General features: G+C 37.0%; 4 protein-coding genes across 7 annotated transcripts in view; 2 read left to right on the top strand and 2 right to left on the bottom strand.

Moving 5' to 3' along the window:
- Positions 1–1,671: 1,671 nt before the first annotated feature.
- On the top strand, positions 1,672–2,974 carry LOC107263165 (probable small nuclear ribonucleoprotein G). Its single transcript, XM_015730089.2, has 4 exons — positions 1,672–1,863; positions 1,974–1,996; positions 2,082–2,206; positions 2,281–2,974. The coding sequence occupies exons 1-4, from the start codon at positions 1,832–1,834 to the stop codon at positions 2,329–2,331; spliced, it is 231 nt and encodes a 76-aa protein (XP_015585575.1). The 5' UTR covers positions 1,672–1,831; the 3' UTR covers positions 2,332–2,974.
- Positions 2,975–3,516: 542 nt separating this feature from the next.
- LOC107263164 lies at positions 3,517–9,678 on the bottom strand. Its single transcript, XM_015730088.2, has 3 exons — positions 8,949–9,678; positions 6,459–8,835; positions 3,517–6,335 (listed from the first exon to the last, which is right to left on the bottom strand). The coding sequence occupies exons 1-3, from the start codon at positions 9,033–9,035 to the stop codon at positions 6,301–6,303; spliced, it is 2,499 nt and encodes an 832-aa protein (XP_015585574.1). The 5' UTR covers positions 9,036–9,678; the 3' UTR covers positions 3,517–6,300.
- Positions 9,679–10,264: 586 nt separating this feature from the next.
- The window catches only part of LOC107263146 (cilia- and flagella-associated protein 206), a 53,539-nt gene continuing 45,113 nt past the window's right edge, over positions 10,265–18,690 (top strand). Inside the window, exons 1-2 of the mRNA XM_015730051.2 lie at positions 10,265–10,460; positions 10,545–10,716. The gene's annotated coding sequence lies outside the window, so the exon portion shown is untranslated. The remainder of the gene's footprint in view (positions 10,461–10,544; positions 10,717–18,690) is intronic.
- The window catches only part of LOC107263145, a 48,851-nt gene continuing 41,049 nt past the window's right edge, over positions 10,889–18,690 (bottom strand). For all 4 annotated transcript variants that reach the window (XM_015730050.2, XM_025080545.1, XM_025080546.1 and 1 more), the window contains 2 exons: positions 18,532–18,664; positions 10,889–15,926 (listed from right to left, as the gene is read on the bottom strand). In XM_015730050.2, coding sequence (XP_015585536.1) covers positions 13,136–15,926; positions 18,532–18,664 — 2,924 coding nt within the window. In that variant the 3' untranslated portion in view covers positions 10,889–13,135. The remainder of the gene's footprint in view (positions 15,927–18,531; positions 18,665–18,690) is intronic.

The raw sequence follows: 18,690 nt of genomic DNA, 5'->3' as shown, positions 1-18,690 counted from the left end.
GCGAACAAATGATACTAAATACGCGAGAGCTAGACACCTGGCTAGATTCACTATACGAAAGACCATGGCCGTAGATACCCTAAGGGGGCTCAAGGCCCCCGTCGGGAGACCCATAAGGTCCTGTTGCGGCCACAACTTGGGCCACCAACCACTGAGCAAGCTCAGCGGAAGAGGCGGAAGGGCAACCCCCGACACCATGGTCTTAAGTCTAGCTGCACTAACAGGGTGACTACTCTTATATGACTACTCAAATGAATATGCTCGACCCGACCAATGAAATAGGAAAAGTAAGACAAGCACAATGGAAAGTGAGAGGGAACAGAGTAAACGAGAAGGCAGAAGGGAAGATAGAAATAAAGAAGTTAAAAAGTAGAAAAGTAAGGAATAGAGTTATAAAAGTGGAGAAGAAATGAGGAAAGAGATAAATAAGAAAGTGAAGAATGAAAGATGAGGAAATAAGGAATTAAAGAAGAAATAAATATAGAAGAAGAAGAAGGTTGGAAATGGATATAGGAATAAAGAAGTGAGAATAAGATAATGAGAAAGAAATGATATAAGTGAAAATAAGAAAGAAATGAATATAGAAATGAAGAAGTAGATAAGTAAGGAGTAGAGTTATAAAAGTACAGAAGAAATGAGGAAAGACATAAGTGAGAAAGTAAAGAATGAAGGATAAAAAAATAAATATAGAAAAAGAAGAAGGTTGGTAATGGATGAGAGGGGTGTTTCCAAGAGACCAGTATAGGAGACCGGCTCGAAGAAGAATGAGTACTCCGAGTCCAGGCACTGCCTCGAGCGCTCCCCCCACCATATGCCTGCTCGCTCTCGCCGAGTCCTGCGCGAAGAATTTGCGCGCACACAATTTTGAGCAACTTGCAGTACTTCTAAATATGCTTGGCCAGAATTTCCGATTTCTAAGTGTTAATATTTTACTGTATTGATTTAACTAATTATTTTGGTGTTTCAAACACCTAATTTATTAATATTTCAATTTGAACGTAATTTATTTTCGATATTCTACAATTTCAATTCAATTTTTATCTACTCTGTATATTCTGCGAGATGTTGATTTAGCCGCAATTTTGTTTTTTGAATAAATTTTGAAAGTAAATTAAGATCCAATAATATTTAGTAAAAATTGAAGCTCTACACGGGTGTCGAACTGGTACTGCACTTTCTTTAAAATGTCTTAAAAATGTTTCAGCAATAGGTTTTTTCAATAGTTTTTGAGAAGTTCTATAGGTCCCAGTCTCGTTCTAGGGGTTGCTTTGGGAACCAGCGTGCCAGGGAACAAGCTACGCGTTCCTATTCACGTTCATCTCGGCCAGACGGAATTCGCATTGTGGACGGAGACGATGATCACGAAATCCTACTTCCAGACTCGCCGCTACGATTTAGCGCCATGATTTTGGTATCGCTTGAAACCGTAACGTTGTGCATCTCCCTACTCATCTCTGTGCTCCATCCCTATATTTCAATATCTATCTGGGGTGCGGAATAATTTAAGTGAGCATTTATACGGATTTCGCCCAACACTGTTCGGATTCGGTGTATAAACTTTGTAGGTCCCCTCACGCTGAGTTGAATAAGGCCCGTCTCGCAAGGTACATCGCCATCTAGTGTCGAACTTCCAACCTCGATTATTAAGACCAGTTACTGGCACATGTCCCCCATTGGGGATACAGCCATAATGAAAGGAAGGGAAGGAAGGAAGGGTGTGGAATAATTTCTTGGGTTTGTATTCTGAGGAGCATTTTGAGTTTGCTGTAAAATAGTAAATAGATCACATAGGGTACTAGTTTTTTCTGCGAGGCAACTTCATTAAAAAAACATGAGTAAAGCACATCCACCAGAACTGAAGAAGTGAGTATATATAAATGTACTATGAATTATGATTCGCCGGGCAGTTGGGGGTTATAAGTTATTTTTTATAAAGCGTCTTTTAATATAATATATTTTACTATATTTTTCAGGTACATGGACAAACGTTTGTCACGTATGTTGAGATTGGTGTTTATTTATTCTCAATACATCAGTTTGGTATGATTTTTTTTATAGTGAATATATATTGTTTTTTACAGTGAAGCTAAATGGTGGAAGACACGTTACTGGTATTTTACGGGGTTTTGATCCTTTCATGAATATGGTTATCGACGAAAGTATTGAGGAGTGTAAGAATGGTACAAAGAACAACATTGGGATGGTGGTAAGATTCTATGAAAAAACAATATTGTATTATTAAACGATCGTAAATAATAATTGGAACATTTTGATTATTAGGTGATCCGTGGGAACAGTGTGATAATGTTAGAAGCATTGGATCGGATATGAATCTTACCATTTACTATCCACTTATTTTAAAAAATACCTGTAATTTAAGACACGATTAAATACAATTTACTAAAAGGTGTGAATGTAACATTTATTAGTTATGTACTTTACAAATTCTGATATTGTGTTATGCAAACATAGGTAGGATTCCGTACATCACTTGTGACAAAGAATATCCAACACTAATAGTGTTAAATCATTACTGAATAATATTCCAATGTGACTGTAGCTTTATATATGATTTTACTATGACAAATCATTAAGTAGTAATATTATAGTCCTATTAAACAAAAATCATAAATAAACTTGAAACTCAAATACCATATTCCTCTTATATAAAGAGTATAGGTGATACGAAATAACATTCATTGTTCAGTATTATACTACATATTTCATTGCGTAGACATCCCAAACTACAGATACTTTGTGACGCAAAAACATAACGTTCGAATATGTTATACCATGTGTCATAATTTAGAATTTAATCGTCTTCTTACATGGCTCACTTTATTGGTGTCATTAGATATTGAATGCAATATAAGGAATCTATCTTTTTGTATCTAGTACCATAAACTCTACATGTAGCAATTATAATAATCACAAGCATATGGCAAAAGAAAATATATGAGTCACTACTTCAAAAGGCACATCAATGTTACGATGCGTCTGTTATGTTGCAAAACACACTATCGCAAGTCGTATCCCTACATTTATCTTTTTTTCAGTATAACTTATAAATCACTTAGTGTTCTAGTTGCTTAGAAATCACATATTCCATATAAAATAAGATCTAAACATAATACACAATACAGTGTCTGCAATGCCCTTTTATAAATCAGTACAGGAAGTTTCTGAGATTTGTACCGTTTTTGTACAACACATCTCGGTGTTACATCTCAATATATAGTAATTAATTCCGTACAACATTATTGTAAAGTGTTAACTGATTGCTATTAAAATTACAATAGTGTTACACATATGTTAACATTTCTGTATGTTGTGAATGGTTTTATCAAGCACATCATAATATAAAATAAAATTGTTTAAGGATTTGTATATGTTTAACTTAATCTTCAAAAAAAAGTGCTAGAAGCTTTGCTTAAATCTCTGAAGGAGTATTCAACATAGATGAAAGTATACGTTTCTGCGATAAAAAGCTTTCAGGTCAAAAGAGGTATCTCAATATTTCTAGGAATCATAGAGAAAATATTTATTAAACTTTTTGATATGATTTTGTCAACATCCTTGTATTTTCTACTATCCAATATTGTAATTCAATAATCAATATGCTAAAATTATTCCGACACTTCATATAACACCTTGCTTTAATACATGAAACCGCAGTAATTTCTCATGCAGTGACAAAAATAATCTTCAAGCTGATTGTTATATCACATAAAATACTTGTGCCTATGTAACAATTAATGTATCTGCGTTTGCTTTATTTTTCTATCTGTGCCTTAATTGTTGCTGAACAGTATCAAAACAAAAGATACAGAAACTCGGTCTGCACATAAATGATTGTTTTCATAATTGCCAATGCTAAAATAAAACAATGCCCAGAATTTATCATTTTCATTAACCCATACATCACAATGGATTTCATGAAGTGAATGAAAGAAATAATTGTCTTAAAGTGCAAGTGAGCACATGAATACGCATTGATACAATAAAAGCACTTGTATCTTGTATAACAATAATGAAACAATAACCGGATTCCAATGTTATCCTGCTAACTTACGTAGAGATAGAGAGCCTCTCTTAACAAAATCGCACTTGAAACTGGCTTATCAAAGAAACAAAATATACAGAATCTTAAACGAGACCGTTGAGATTCAAGCGTTTTTGGTTTCGTTGTCGAAAAACACGAGCGTCAGAGGATTACGCTAATATTATCTTAAGTTAAGACTTAAAAGGACATTGTCTGTATTACATACTTTTATTTATAAGAAACAATTGCGACACTGTACAGCGAAATAATAACGCGATATGCGGCAGTGACTTACTTGTCACAAAAATATATTCTAGTATCATTCGGTATCACTTTTGTCAATAACGATAAATATAGTCTACCTTTACCTATGACGCTGGTGATCTTCACTATCGTATGAAACTTAACGTGAAAGAAGACAAAAAATAAAGTATGCTGAATCGTGAGGAACATCAGAAATTCAGAAGGCACACCACGTTTATCAGTATTCCTTATTAATAAGGAACGTCCCCTAATTTTGAATTGTATACATACATACATATATTTGTGTATATGTACTATATATATATAGTTCCTACAAAGAAGAAATATAATTGTTATCTTTGCAATACAAAATTAAGCCTCGTCATTCCAATATTCGAGAAAGCGCGTTATCATGTTTTACTATGTATTTTACGTACTATATGACAACAGGGCAAGATACAGTGACTATTTAATCGCATATATATATATATAGTTTGAATAGCATTATAATGTATAAACACCTGTATCTACACGTTACATTTTTTTTTGGTGGCACTGCCCACTGATAAATTTTCAAACTATACTTTGTAGCTGATCATATATTCGAAAATGATGTTATTGACTAGCACCAGAGGTATGTACGAATAGTTTTTAATTTAAAATCCAAGAACAGTCTCTTTGGGCAATAAGGATCGCATCGCTGTACATTGCCTTGATGCCACCGTATACTGTAAGATGCACTTGAATTCACGCATGACTCCGTAATATTCTGCTGTTTAAAAAATAGAGAATACCATTTTTTTCTTTTTTTTAAATCATACATCCGGCACAATGTGTTTCACATAATTGTCAATAAAAACGTTCATATTGTGGAGTCGCTGTTTTGCGCCTCGCAACAATTCAATCTCAATTAGCTCGGTTTAACGTTTTTAAAACTAAAAACTTCAACATTAAAATTTGGTATCATACTCAAATTTATATTTACTATAGTCCTCTGACAATCAGCCTTCGACAAACGATAAGCGACTGTCGATAGGTAAATATATATCTACATTGAACGTTCGTTTTTAACGAAAAATGGACCATATAAAATAGTTTAGAAACGGAATACAGTGTACATCATTGTAAAGCGTTTGTGTTTACCATTGAAAATATATGTACATTATAATTCTTTAATTCCTAAAAGAAAAGAAAAATAAAGAAAAATGATACGTGACGTGGCAGATCTTAGTAAAAAAAAAAAAGAAATTGCGTATAGTGATAATAATAAGCAAAAAAACTTAAAAACTGGATAGTACGTAAAAGATATTTCCAGCTGAAACATCTATAAAAATCTATCATTGCGTAATTCTTCTATACAAAATATAATTCCACACAAACCGCTTGCGCAATTGGTCAATTATGATATCGTGGGCGCTTCTAGCATGGTATCGCAAGTCAAAACTATTAGTGAATCGTGTTTCATATTTCGTGCACTTGTTCATATTTTTATGCGCCTGAAAACTTTGTCTCACCTTCAATACACAACCGCAATTTGGACATATACATACAAACGCCGTAAGATATTCATAATAATGCTGTTATGTTTGAACTGAGGACACTTTTTTTACACAATATACGGTCATCGTATATGCATAAGTTCACGGTTGTACGCGTAACATTTTTTCGTTTGACAAGACGCCATCGCAGATTGTCAATCGAAACGATGTTTCTCTTTGGACGTATTCTATGTCACCTTCTGTCCTACTTTCGTTGTGACGTATCAAGCACCATAAGACCGGAAAGTATTGCAAGCGACATCATTTTCGTATACGATGTCACTTCATTGCACTGCGACAAATTTTTATGATGCCAATTGGAGATTCTCCATATTTTCTTCTATTCGAGGATTGTGTGCAGAACGTCCAAAAGGATGCAGATTAGGTATATTAATTTAATAGAGTTAAAGACATCCCTTTTTCTCGATGTCTGCTTTGAACATTGGACGCTTGGAACTATTCCTCTGTGAGATCATACTATACGTCTGCCGTTGCCTTGACCGAAGGGCATGCTAAAAAATATAAAGAAACCATTAAACATTATTTGTTAAGATTTTCAATTGGATATTATAGGAATGATTATCCAAGCGATAATTTTATACATTAAGATGAATTGAATGTGTCTTTGTACTCACGCGACGTTGTCGTCTTGATCTTCTCACAAGGATGCCTGTTGCGTTCCCCAAGTGTATGAAATTTCTTCCCGCAATCCAAACACTCTGTAACTTTCTTGGGTTTGTCGGCCAGGTGGGCCTTTAATAAATTTGCATTCACAAAGTGTTTTTCGCATACGTTACATTGTACTCCAGAGTTGCCACGTCGTGTGCTTCTTCTTCTCGGTACAGTTACCGTTGGTGACTTCTTTGCCTTGCCATTTTGCTTTGCGTCTTCTTTCTTCTTTGTCAAGCCATTACACTTCTTTGCCACTGAGACGGGACTTTTCTGTATCGCAGGTGCAATCTCCTCCTTAGGTTTCTCTTCTACTCTCTCTTCTGACTTCTTCTCGCTTGATTCCACCTTTATAGGATCTGACGAATTTTCTTTACTCTGTTTTTCCATGTCCTCAGGACTCCTACCGTTTAAGTAATCGTCATCGTTTACCTCCTTCTCGGCTTCTTCTTCCGTCACGTCATGTATCGTCATTAAGTGCTCCTTCAATTCTGTCTTGTTGAACTGTTCATTGCAGTGAGAACAATCAGCAAAGCCGTGTACTTTTCGTTGATGAATTTTCAAGTCACCCCTCACCCTGTAGCAATTTTCACAGTCGTCACACTTAAATGGTTTTTCACCAGTGTGACTTCTCATATGCACCTCGAGGGCAGAGTAGCAAAGGGACACGTGTCCACATATTCCACAAGTTTGTTCACCCTCTTTCGTCTTGTGATCGTTAAGCAAGTGCTTCTTCATGTCATATCGATTTGTGAATTGTTGATTGCAAGTTTTGCAACTGAAAGGTGTCTCGCCTTTGTGTTTAGCCAGATGCATTTTGAAATACCAGTCCGTACTAAAGCGTTTTGGGCAGAAAGTGCATACAAATGACTTTCCGTTTTTATCATCGGATCTTCTTCGCTGATGAACACTGGCAAAAATTAAAGGTACTGCCTTTGATATTGTTGTTGTTGTCGTTGTTGACGCTGTTGTTGTTGCATTACTAGACTGATCTTTATCAGACTTCACCTTGATACTGATGTCAGGTACTATTGGCACTGCAGTTGACTGTACGCTTTGTGACTTTATTAATGCAGGTGGTTTTAATGTGTTGTCCGCCATTATGCAGAATTTAGGAATGCCTTGAGTCTGATGGAGTAAGGATGGTGGCGATTTTAAATTGGTTATCGGTACTACTCGGATTGGAGTGAAAAATGGTTTAGGTTGAATTGTTGACGAACCCACAATTTGCGCCTGAGAAACCAACCAGTCATTTATTGTAACTGGCTGTACGATGTTGCCTTGAGATACACCAGCCAGTTTGATGAACTGATTTGATGCCATGGAACCTGATGTTGGTGGGCTTATTAGAGTATTATTTAGAAAATCTTGTAGTTTCGATTGCTTAGTAGCCGGACCATTATTTGAATCGGTATTAGTTCTTTTGCCAAGCAATATACTCTGATGAGGAAATACAATTGGTATGCTTGGTAATAATTTCCCAAAAACATCTTTAACGCTAGAATATTGCTGATTAGCCTGTGAATTTGGTATAGACGTTATGGTGATGATTGGTGGTTGGGGTGGTACCGATTTTGGAATAACAATTAATTCTTCGTTTTTCTTTAGAGCTTCTATTACTCGATTATATTCTGTATCCGGATCTACGTATTCGTTCCTCTTTGTACGTGACGCTTCCATCATTTGCAACTCTCTCTCACGCATTCTCTCTTTCAGAATCTGTGCCCCATCCGTCTCATTATGTCTATATTCTTCTTTTCTGTTACACTTTTTGTGACGTACAAAGGCTTTCCGTGTCTTTATTTTAATACCACAAATATCGCATATCTGCAACGTATCACAGCGATATAGTTTTATGAGTGCTCTTCGACAACGATTATGATCAATGCTCAAGGTATCGCAGCGTGTGTTTTTACAGTGTTTGGATACTGGTGCATTAATTTCATGGGGTTCAATATTAACAGCAAGCATTGGAGATACTCCATTATGATCGATATACTGTTGTACAGCTACATCACACACTATATTTTCACATGGTTCATAATGGCCACACTTCTTCCTCTCACGCTTTATTGGCAGCAATGTAATTTCTGACTTTCCATCCTTCTTAGATGGAAGATGTGTACCTTCTTCTTTGTTCTCTCCTGGTACATACCTCACAGGTAGTATAGATATTTCTGGCTGATTCTTTCCATGTAGATCCTGCCTAGTGCCATTTTTTTTATTTACAAAAATACTCTTGTTTAATACTGTGCTCGAACTTGCAGAGGCACCTACAGGAATGGTCTCGATGACAATGTTTGGTTGATTGAAAAGTCGTTTTACTGGATCTGATTGTAAGATCTGTCAAAGAAAAAAGAAATAATATAAAAAAACATCCTAAAATATAGATGTATTTTTATAAGTACCACACGCAACAGTAAGAACAATTTTAAAAAAATATAAGACAGACTTACCTCTGAAAGCGAGGTCTTTGTCGATTCCTTTGGATATAACTTAGTGCTGCTTATTGGTATTAGTTTCGGTAATGGTGCATAGGCCATTTTCAGCGTAGGATGACATAAAATCGGAAAACGAGTACGGTATTATGCGAAACTCAGACAATAGCAGTGTCCTATTTGTAAACAATCAATTTATTGACAATAGCTGATCATTAAGAGCGGGCAACCCGACAAATTTGTATAGTTCCAGATAAAGAGGCACAAAACTAATCAAAAGTTACCGCTAATAGTAAAATTAAGTTCCCTATCGTCCACAAAATACGTCGAAATCCTAAAAGCGTAACGTTAAGGGAATCACCACATTTATCGTAGAATGTTTTTTACACAACACAAGGTCCTTTGCGTTACTATAGGTTAGTCCGACTTTTGCACAGTGATTTTTAGCCGCGTAACGGCGAACCGGCCAACCAGTCTCAAGTCTCCTAGCGATACGAATGAACGTTGATTTCGGTTGCCTTTCGGAGCAACGTAGATTTTATGTTAGAGTCACAGTGACGGCCATGTTTTCCAGTTTAAAAAAAGTCGTCAGATTCGTTTCTCACTCTCGAAAAATATATGTTCCCGCGTACCTCCGGGAGCGCTTCTATCTGGCACGCGGTTCTCTACCTTGTGTGAACCGATGAGCGCGCAACTTGTCGACGCTCTTCTGCGAATTCGATTTTTTTTTCTCAAGACGGCTTTTATCACTAGTCTCAACGGTCCCAAGTTCGCGGGCCCACTGGACTCTCTACGATCTGTATCGTTTTCGAGAGGAAGAAAATAAAAGTCTTCATAAAAAGATCCGAGAAACGTGGCTATCGATGGCAGTCTTGTATAGTCGAGGTCACTAATCGCCCGTTAATGAATTTTATGCACAGGAATGATTTTCACGTCGTCGTTGCACGTATGAATTTCAATCGGTACACTTATTTGCCAACGCGATTATGGACATTTGGCGCATGCGTTAAATTATTTAATTCTTTTTCTTTTTCATTCTTACCTACCCGTTTCGAATTGCTAAATTACTCATAGTGACGTACGTATTGTTCTGGATTTCGATGTAGAGTTTGCAGTACGTCAATTAAGCATTGTAGCCAATTATTAAATGAGTGTGAGCACGGTGTCAAATTCAAAATTCTGTTCGTAAACTTTATGGTTTGTATAACGATATCAGATATTTTCTTTAACAATTTTTTATAAAGTATATATATATATATAATTACACTCTTCATAACTGCAATGAATATTCTTAGTTTAAATTTAATATACACGCCAATTGTATTTCGCATTCATGAGCTTATATCACGAGCAGTAATTAAGAACTATTAATTTCAATCTTGGCTGATGGTGAAATGTACGATGGTGCGGAACGGAAATCATACAAACGAAAAGATACGATGATCTCGTCGGTGGTGCATACTCAATGTTTCTGACAGTTTGTCAAGAAATACATTATTTGTTTTATATGTATCAGGACGGATAACAGTTGTAAGAATAAGACAACCATTTTTTATATACGATTGCATCAATTCGACAAATTTAGCAGTAATCAATGATAATCATTCTCAAAAGAATAACGAGGACAATTTTATGAATGAACTCACAATTAGTCCCGGATGTCGGGATCGGGATCTACGGACAATTTGATTTCCGCTTGGCTGCTTTATACTCGTGAACTTCTCTTCACCCACCAGCGAAAGATTGACAACGCTGTGTGTTCCTAAATTAATCCCGAATGTTAAAGGTAAGTCTCAACGAAGACTTATTTACACGGTGTTAGAAATGTAAAGATACTCACCTATGCAACTGCCCTAGAAAATTAACAAAAGACAAAACATATATATTTAAGTCAATTAACACTTCAAAGGGACATCAATTAAGTCATTCAAATACGGCGTTTTATTCGCCTCTCAAGATACTAGGAATAAAGAATTTGTTTTATTATAACTATGCCATAGGAAATGTACACGTTATAATAAAGTCGTCGATTATCTATTTATCTGTAGCGTATAACCCAGCGATACTGTGTGTCTGTTTACGACACAAAATAAATGGTGAACGAACATATATAGATCTTTGGTATCGAGAACGCAATATACATTTCAAAGGTATCGATGACCAGATGAATTATGAAACATCATAGTTCACAGGTCAAAGGGACATCTATCTCGTTTATTACTATAGAACCAAAATCTAAAAAGATACATCTCTGGACCGACAAAATTGTTGTTTCCCTTTCATCAGCACAAATAAATTTTTTAATTTAATCTTTCACTATAAAACATGCCGAGAAACAAGTGGCATCAGTGGGTTATGAGTCGTCAGTCAAGAATGCATAAGTTTAGATCACGATGACTGCTTTTATAAAATAACAGGCGATTCTGTGATTGTCATTTTAATTAAGCAGAACATAGTATTAAATGTAGTATATCTTATGTGAAGAAATTAACAAGTAACAATCAACGGTATTGCGTAGTAACTTAACGTAGAGAGAAAGCTTTATTAAACCACAAGTCGGAAAAAAATATCGCGAAATTAAATGCGTTCAAACGATTACACGGTAAGTAGGAACTATATAGCGCGATGCTTTTATTCGTAAAAGTTTTCTTTTAATTGTCTTGGACGTACGATGCTTTGATAATAATAGAACGAGTTATAACGAACTTATACTCGTTATCGGAAAAAATAAATGCACCCCTGTGATCATTACTGTCATTATAGCTGTCAGCAGTATTCAATAATAGTTTGTTGTTTCTCGTTAACCAGATTTCATCGATATTACAAGCAACGGATATATAATTAAATAGAGTTTTACGTGCTAGTTGCTGAAGCCGGACACGTACCTGATGAGGATATTTATTATTATAAATTATAACTTAACTTACGAGCACAAAGGTACATTGTACAAAATCTCGCTTATCTCTATATGCTTCGTATAAACATATTTACATGGATCAGTCAAAATAAATATCTCGAGTTTTTGCAAAAACCGATAAGCAATACCGCCGATTTAAATATAAATGTTCGAATCACATTGATACAATCTATATGCCATTTTTGGATCTTAGGAATCAAGTAGCGAAATTGTAACATTGAAATCCGTGAAATGAATACGTTACATAGATATTGTATTACAAAAATAGTAACAAGGGCAGTGATCAAAATAAGAACCACTCAAGACGTTAATTATTTCTTAAATTCGCATCTGCGATGTCGCAATTCAATAACGTTATTAAGGTGACGAATAAAACAATAATAATAATTCCGGGATGATTAGGATATCCATTATTGTTTCCACAATTAATCTTCAAAATAGACAATCATCTTATCGATCTAAGCATCGAATTTATAGATATGGCATTCTCTTTTAAAGATAAATAGACTTTTTTTTTTATTTTGTCGTATTACTCGACGCACTTCGTTGCCATTGAAAATAATTCTCATTTTCAACACGTCTGTACCTAGTCCGAAATATAAAATGACAGATCTGGTCACAATCCAGCATATATCGTTCCGTACGATAGCGCGAAGTGTGTTACTATCTCTTTCATATTTATTCTTTACTTATATCACAGAGTTGAATAATTTCTTACAAGGTTCGTTCCATATATGGTAGATCAAGCTTTTGAAAATAATTCATAGAGATCCTGCTGTTATTTTTGCATTTGAAGATAATTACCTTAAACGCATAAAAAAATCTCGTAGTAGTAACGGCAGTTATTGATTTTACATGGATACGATATAGCGTGAGCTCCTTTTCTTTTAGACAATATTAAAATTTATACAATTCTCTTATTTACACGTCATAGCAATCTCACTCAACTCATCTCCCGAAGGACTAACAGAAGTGATCCCTTTTTTTTTATTCTACTCCCACAAACTTTTTCTCCACTCCGTTGTACTTTGTTTAAAAAAGAAAATCAATTTTACAAAATGTCAATACATTCTCAAGGCTAAAGCTTATATCTAGCAATGGAGAAGCAACATTCTTAGTTTTTGTTCGACTTCATCATTTTTCATCGCTCGAATAAAAAAAATATACTTCATACACGTAGCCGTGACGCGCGACGAAAAATTTGATAATTCTATAACAGACGAGATTTTCTCGAAACGTTAGTGGAGAAAAAATGCTGATTCTATCGAATTTTCCGGGACACTCTGTTTCACTTCTTCGCACTTACGCTACGTCCTACTTCCGTTGTTTTGACTACAGGGGTCTTTTTAGAAATATTCGACATTGTTCTTGTAGGATTCGAGTTCTTATTGACTTCAAACTTTTGCTGAAGGGATGCAACGTTAGATTTGCTGCTAGCTGCCTTCTGCACTGGATTCACTTTAGACGTGATTTCCATGGCTTTGACTTCCGTTGTTTTCTGAGGCAATTTCGATGGCTGCATCGACTTTGAACTGTTTGTATCCTTGGTGGTCACTGACAAGGATTTAATCACGTTCACGTTAGTAGTTGGGGATTTTTTCTTCTCGGCGAAACTAGCTGCTTTCGTTGCCACGTTTGCTGGCTTAGGGGGCGTCGAAGGTATCTTCATGTTCCTGGGTAACGTCGGTGTCTTTTGACCACTTTTCAAACCGCCGGAAATCTTCGCATTACTTCCCAAGACATCCGGTGACTTTGTACTGTTCTGACTGGAGTTCGAACAACTCGACACAAGATCAGGACTGTTCGAACTGTTTAGTTTTCCTAAACTACCCCTGGGACTACAAGGCACACCTTTCAGGGACATCGTACTCAGATTTGTATTAGAACCCTGCTTATCTAAATTACCATTAGACTTATTCAGACTGCTGTTAGATTTATTCAGTGTTGGTCCTTGCCTTCCTGATTTCAGGCTCGTATCTGAACCTTGTCTAACAGTCTTTAAGCTTGTATCAGAACCTTGTCTATTAGATTTCAAATTGCTATCTGCATTTTGTTTATTTGATCTCAATGAAGGGTCCGAACCTTGTCTAGTAGATTTTAAATTTGTATCAGAACCCTGTTGCTTGGTCGTCAAACCTTTTGTAATATTGGGAGGTGTTTTCGTTCTATTTAAGGGTGGTTTGGCTGGCGCTTTACCTTCTTCCTTTTTTTCTATCTTGCTGGACCTGTCGATTACAATACTTGATCTGTTTGAAGCAGAAGAGAATGGTTTACCGGAGTCTGTACTGTCTACAGGCTTCATTCCCAGTTCCTTGGACATGTCATCATTGATATTAGGATTTTTTGAATTTAATGACAATAATTTACTCTTATCCACGAGTTTCAGGTCATTTTTTAACGCCGAAAGAGGCTTCTTCTCAGGCTCCTGCTTATTCTCTGCTTTTGGTACGTTCAGCACGGATGGATTGAGATATCCGGAACTGGTAGTTGAACTTGCCGAGTTAAACTTACCGGATGCCGAGTTTGAGTAAACACTTCCGGGCGATTTATAGTGACTGGAATTTGTATATGTCCCCAGAGAGCTATTTGAACCCAATTCCTCAGAGTTCTTATCAGCCTCCTCTTTCTCGCGTTTCTTTCTTGCTAGGGTTGAGGTCGAATATATAGAGTCAAAGTTTCTGTTTGATATCTCAGACACAATCTCTGACAGAAGACCCATGGAGTCTGTACCACTTCCTTTGTTTGGAGTAGCTTCTATGGGCTTTGGTGATTTGTATTGACTCTCGACATTCTGTATCTTTTTAAGCGGTGATTCCTGCTTCTTTCTATTTTTCTCAGGAACCGATTCTTCTATTACAGCATATATGTTATCATTGGACGGGGACTCCTCCATTATTTTTGTCAAAACTTGTTCGGACACTGTATTCATACAATCGTCATAGACATTGTCAGCTGCCTTTGGAATTATTTTCACTGGTGGATTTTGGTAACCGGGTAGACCGGGTATCTTTATTCCAGTCTCGGATATTTTGTCTGCCACGACAGCTGGAGGTGCAGTAGGAGGTCCTGGAGGTGGCGAAGTTGGTCTTGTACTGGCTGGTATGCTAGTGGGCCTCTTGAGAGGATTCGCCTGTCGCATAGATCCAAAAGTATGTATAGCCGGTCTGGGAGTAACTTTATTATCTCTCATGGATTGCGCCCGCATCACAACATTCTTCTTCTCTTCATTCTCCGTCAATGGTATCACCGGTATCGCTGGTGTCGATATCTCTATTTCGGATTGTGGAATCGGATGGGAGATTTCCAAATTCCTCAAAATCTCCTTATCAATAACCTTATTAGCCTTGTGATGTTGATTTCTGGGCAAAGAATTTGTATTCTTGTCGTCCCGTGAATTTGGCTGTGAATTCGACCTCATGATACCGGAACTGGGTCGCAATATAGAGGCTATCCTATTCAAAGCACTACCTTTCTCAGGTTTCTTTTCTGGTTCCGGTAAGATAACGTTCGTCAAGGGCGTACTGTTCGGCCTCTGTGACTTTTGTGAACTGTACGAAACCGCAGGAATTTCAGGAGCTGGTCTTACCGGGACGTCTGGGGCAGGCCTGGTTGGTACTTTGGATGCAATAAGTTCCATAGAAGTGCACGTAGTGGCAGCCAAGACAGGACTACTGATCAAGGGTCTCGCGTTGCATCCAGGATTCAGAGGTGGCAACGCTGGTGCTACGGAAGCCTGATTAACATTAGAAACGCCACCTGACAAGGTGCTTCGCAAAGTATTCGATCTCAGTACAGGCTTAATATTAGTTTTTATCGCTACAGTAGGTATCGTGGGCGGCGGGGGCGCGGGCTTCGTAGGTTCCGGAGGCTTCGACTGATTATTAATCGGTATGATCGTGAATCCTTTGAACTGCCCAAAGAAATTATTGTTGTACCGCTCATCTGTCTCGACCTTGGGAAGCAGACTGGCGCACGCTGGATCCTGGCGAAGGCTAGAATCGATCGTCTCGATGTTTCGTGGCATCGGACTCGATCGATCGATCGTCTTGATCGACAAGCCGTTGTTGCTGCGATCGGTCCTGCAAATTTATAAGCAAATTCTTAAGCAAGGGATAGTGAGGTTTGCAAAGCGTGACATGAGTATAAGTCTCAAAGTACATAAGAAAAAAATTGATACGTTCAACAAACGATTTTTAGAGCTATGACGATTTTGTCAAATTCAATAAAAACGTTTAATCAAATAGACGAGGGTACTCAGCTTCTTGTACTAAGTAGTCTTCAGCAATAACCACGTACAAAGTGCAATACTTTTGTCACAGAAATGCACGAAAAGAAAGCCACAAAAATCCATTCGCGTGCAGGGAGGCTTCAAGCGTCGCTCTTACAAAGCAAAGTTTACCGTACAGTTTGCAGAGGCGTGCATAAAAAAAAAAAAAAAAAAAAAAAAAAAAAACATGAAAAGCAGCAGGGAGTTATTAGTAAGAGATTATAGTGTTAGTCGCAAGCTGCGGAAAGAAGGAAAATCATTGATTACACGAGGAAACAGAACAGAGGCTCATCTGTATATAGCTTTTATTACATACAACGGGTACAGTCAATCAAATGACGATCCATATATAAACATTGTTCGTTTGGCCGAATGGCGAGAAAATGAGTAGAGTTACAGAATTTATGAGTTTTAGTTTGTTTAATAACACGATACTATACAGTTCAATTAAATGGTGCAAAGAGTCTCGATAAAATTAAATTTCTTTTTTAATTCAATTTTTAATTCCGCTTCTTGTGCGCATGATTGCGACAGAATGCATTGCACATGCTTATGCAACTACGTACATACATGAACTTTCAATTGGACAATTATACCGTGGAGTTCTGATAGATTTTTCTACAAGGAATATAACATTCAAGAACTGAGGGTTTAATAAGGAAATACAAAACAGTTGAACTCAAATATGTGAACATGATCACGAACGAAAAAAAAAAAGAAAAAAGAAAAAACATTCATACGTGCAAAATACTCATGCTCGTATATTGATAATAATATAATAATCGCTAATTGAGCTTGGTCCCCTCGAATTTTTCGTTAACGAATTATCGATATCTCATATAAAATCGCGAAGAAATGAATACGAAAAATATCTGCATATATCAATATATATATATATATATATATAACGTGTGTATAAGAATATATCTTCTCCTCTAAAATAATAATTCAATAGAAAAACGCGATTTGAATCGCGTTAATCTCTAATCCTCTAAGTTCAGTACTTGTCATGTGTAAGTTTCATATATTAAGTATGACTCGCTAATTCTCTATGGACTATCTAAGTAAGACGTCATTATCTCTATTAAAATCACAGGACAATATGGTAATTAAAAAAATACTTTCAATATAATGCGATAAGAAGTATCACTGTAAATCCCCTTCCCCCCTTTTCCTGACACCACTTTCCCGAATGTATAATGCACAAATCATCGCTTCGATATGAGTTCTACGATGACTCTCGCACTAGACGATCTTACAACACGAAACGATTAGTTAGACGAGATCATGTTTAGGTAAATATATAGTTCTTCCGCGACCACGGAGAATTCGTCGAAGAGATAACGTTCCCGGGAATCGCGCCAACGCATATGCTCGGGACACCACGTACCACATAAGCGTTCGTACGTAACCTAGTTAGGCATGTATGGATTACTTTGAATTTGAATACATACATGCGTAAATGATAATAGAGCGTATCCATGTCGACCAGCAATTATCTATTCATAGAATTATAATTCGTTTTCGTTTATTCCGAAATACGATCATATAATATTAAATGTTTACGATCGAGTATACTTGGGTGGGATAAAATATTTTTTGGAAAAATAAGGAAAAAATGGACTAAGTAAGATTGGGCCGATCAATTTTCGGATCGTATCTGAACAAGAGTTTACGGAGTCTTTGACATTGCCAATAGTGATGCTCTATCCCGTGCAGGCGGGAAATATGAAACGCGAATGACGCGTGGTAAAATTCGTTAAAACTTTGGCTTGAGGCTTTGAGCCGGTGCCGGTGGGGGTGGCGGTTTTTTATTATAAAATCCTACAGTACTCGTTGGATTTGGCTTACTATCGTTCGCGAGTAATGTCTCGGAACTTTTTGGTGTGATACCAGAAGTACTGCAGGGGCTCTCGTTCAAATGCTCAAACTTGAGCTCTGTCTTGAGCTTGAGCCCCTTGAAGTTCTTTGAAGGCCTCCTTTGAAAGTTTTGTATGTGCTCGGATATCTTGGACCCGTACTCCTTTCTCACTGGACTAACTTTTCTCTCCTGAGATTCTACTACGGCTGACACCATACCGGTACCCCGAGACTGATCCTGACAGTCACTATCGTAATCAGGTCTGAGATTGCCGAGAAGCATCGACTTTCGATACTCAATACTATTGCTACAATTAATAACATCTGGATTTGTAGTCGAAACCAGATCAGTCTTAGTGATCTCAAGTTTTTCCTTCTGAGGAATTGCATCACTGATCGTAAATACTTTGTTAGCGTTACGCGCGGGTTCCCTTCTGGGAGCGAGGGTGATCAGTATTCTTCTGAAGAATCTATTGCTGGACTCGGTGTCCGACGTCGGATATAAGTTCTGCTGTGGCTTGCGCCTTGCTTTGAAACAGTTCAGACTAGATACATACGCTGACATGGCACCTTTCTTCCAGTAGCGACCAGCGTTTCTTTTAGTGTACCACGCGCCGAGAGAGAGTAACGCCACCATCGGTACTATACCCAGGAAGATGATGTAGAGTGCCGTTACGAAGTCGTTTCTTGCTGCAAATAGAAGCAAACTCACGTGT

Source organism: Cephus cinctus, unplaced genomic scaffold (assembly GCF_000341935.2).
Source record: "Cephus cinctus unplaced genomic scaffold, Ccin1 Ccin1_scaffold0132, whole genome shotgun sequence".
NCBI classification, from domain to species: domain Eukaryota; kingdom Metazoa; phylum Arthropoda; class Insecta; order Hymenoptera; family Cephidae; genus Cephus; species Cephus cinctus.
The sequence above is the reverse complement of the archived record's forward strand: the minus strand, read 5'-3'. Positions and strand labels throughout refer to the sequence as shown.

Excerpts from the sequence above, each read along its gene's own strand:
- LOC107263165 (XM_015730089.2), top strand. The coding sequence starts at position 1,832 with ATGAGTAAAGCACATCCACCAGAACTGAAGAA. Across the intron at positions 1,997-2,081 it reads CATGGACAAACGTTTGTCAC|TGAAGCTAAATGGTGGAAGA; the intron begins GTATGTTGAGAT and ends TGTTTTTTACAG. Across the intron at positions 2,207-2,280 it reads AGAACAACATTGGGATGGTG|GTGATCCGTGGGAACAGTGT; the intron begins GTAAGATTCTAT and ends TTTGATTATTAG.
- LOC107263164 (XM_015730088.2), bottom strand. The coding sequence starts at position 9,035 with ATGGCCTATGCACCATTACCGAAACTAATACCAATAAGCAGCACTAAG. Across the intron at positions 8,836-8,948 it reads CAAAGACCTCGCTTTCAGAG|ATCTTACAATCAGATCCAGT; the intron begins GTAAGTCTGTCT and ends TTTCTTTGACAG. Across the intron at positions 6,336-6,458 it reads GATCAAGACGACAACGTCGC|CATGCCCTTCGGTCAAGGCA; the intron begins GTGAGTACAAAG and ends TATATTTTTTAG.